Source organism: Rhagoletis pomonella, unplaced genomic scaffold, assembly GCF_013731165.1.
Source record: "Rhagoletis pomonella isolate Grant_MI unplaced genomic scaffold, Rhpom_1.0 Rhpom_scaffold_00009, whole genome shotgun sequence".
Lineage (NCBI taxonomy): Eukaryota > Metazoa > Arthropoda > Insecta > Diptera > Tephritidae > Rhagoletis > Rhagoletis pomonella.
In genome coordinates this window covers 8,191,208-8,192,605 of record NW_023458563.1, presented here as the reverse complement: position 1 = coordinate 8,192,605, position 1,398 = coordinate 8,191,208, and the positions used below count along the sequence as shown (strand labels likewise).

General features: G+C 41.5%; 1 protein-coding gene across 1 annotated transcript in view; it reads right to left on the bottom strand.

Annotated features, from left to right (window-relative positions):
- Positions 1-6: 6 nt before the first annotated feature.
- The window catches only part of LOC118745563, a 6,782-nt gene continuing 5,390 nt past the window's right edge, over positions 7-1,398 (bottom strand). Inside the window, exons 2-4 of the mRNA XM_036479041.1 lie at positions 1,137-1,329; positions 476-1,015; positions 7-418 (exon numbers count right to left, since the gene is read on the bottom strand). Of these exons, the coding sequence (XP_036334934.1) occupies positions 197-418; positions 476-1,015; positions 1,137-1,329 (955 nt within the window). The 3' untranslated portion in view covers positions 7-196. The remainder of the gene's footprint in view (positions 419-475; positions 1,016-1,136; positions 1,330-1,398) is intronic.

The window sequence follows — 1,398 nt, the reverse complement described above, 5'->3', positions numbered from 1 at the left end:
CATACTTTTATAAAAAAATGCCGAATAAAATTCCTAATTCAAAACATTATGAACATATTAGGCACATCCCTGTACAATATTGTTTGGTCACTGTATATTTTTATAAAACATTGCCAAATAAAAATTAACATCAACAATTTTGGCAGGTACTTTAAGTAGATTTCAGCACTAGTTAAAACTTGTTTGGCAAGTTTATTTAATTTGGTTTCAAAACCTGTATTAGCTCAGCCACACAGCTCGTTAGCCCTTTGATAGCCTGCATCGTTTCAAGGTGCTCCTGGCGTTGTTCCTCGTCGCGACGTTGCCTCTGTTCTTCGATGGTACCTCTTTTTGCTATATTAGCAATGAGGGCATTCATAAGTTTTTTTCGTTCCCCACGTGATGGACGCGATGAGCCGACATCCAACAGGGTATCATTCTTTAATAAATAAAGCTAATTAAAAAATAGTATACGCAAAAACAATTTTGAAGTTATTGGAATTTCCACGTCAAACAACGTTGATGCATGCGGCGATGGTAAAGAACTCGATAACTGTGTAGCGCTCGGCGATGTTGCAATGCTTGATATCGGTGCGGTGGTCAGCGATGATGTGGGACTCAACAGTGGTAAAACGCTTTGTGATGTTGCAATGCTTGATATCGGTGCGGTGGTCGGCGATGATGTGGGACTCAACAGTGGTAAAACGCTTTGCGATGGCACAATGATTGATATCGGTGCAACGGCCGGCGATGGTGAAGGGTTCAATAACAGTGCTGGGCTCTGTGGTGCCGGAATCGGCAATGTACTCGCCAATGTAGACGCGGGGCACTCCACCAATAACTCTTCAGACATTGATGGCCTTAGCCCAAAACTTTCAACACCTACGCCACCAACTGCAGCCGAACCAAAAGTGGCCAAAGCACGCTCTTCAAATTCGCTCAGCTGTTTGCAACCTGGACCGCCACCAGTAATCCTTTGACTCATTTTTAATCTGCGTGCTCGCGTACGCAATTGGCTCTTCCAAACTCCGAGGGTCTAAAATTATGGCAACATTAAACAACGATATCCATTCATATATATTAATGTACATATGTATGTACATACATTCATATACATACATGTATAAGCATAAAATAACTGAGATAAAATAAATTACCTCTTTCCACTTTACTGCGGTGCGTGTTGGTCCCCTCAATGCATTCAACTCGTCCGCCAACTGATTCCATAAGCACTGCATTTTCTGTGGCGACTTCGGGTTATTCTTTCCTTTCCCCATATCAGGATTAGCCCGGACAAATGAGACAAAACGCTGCAACTGCTCCTGCGTAGCACGATCGTGTTTTGTTTTTCTGTAAATAAATAGCTTATATTATATAAAAGTAATGTAAAACTGAAATTCTTACGTTTTTGAGGACTCC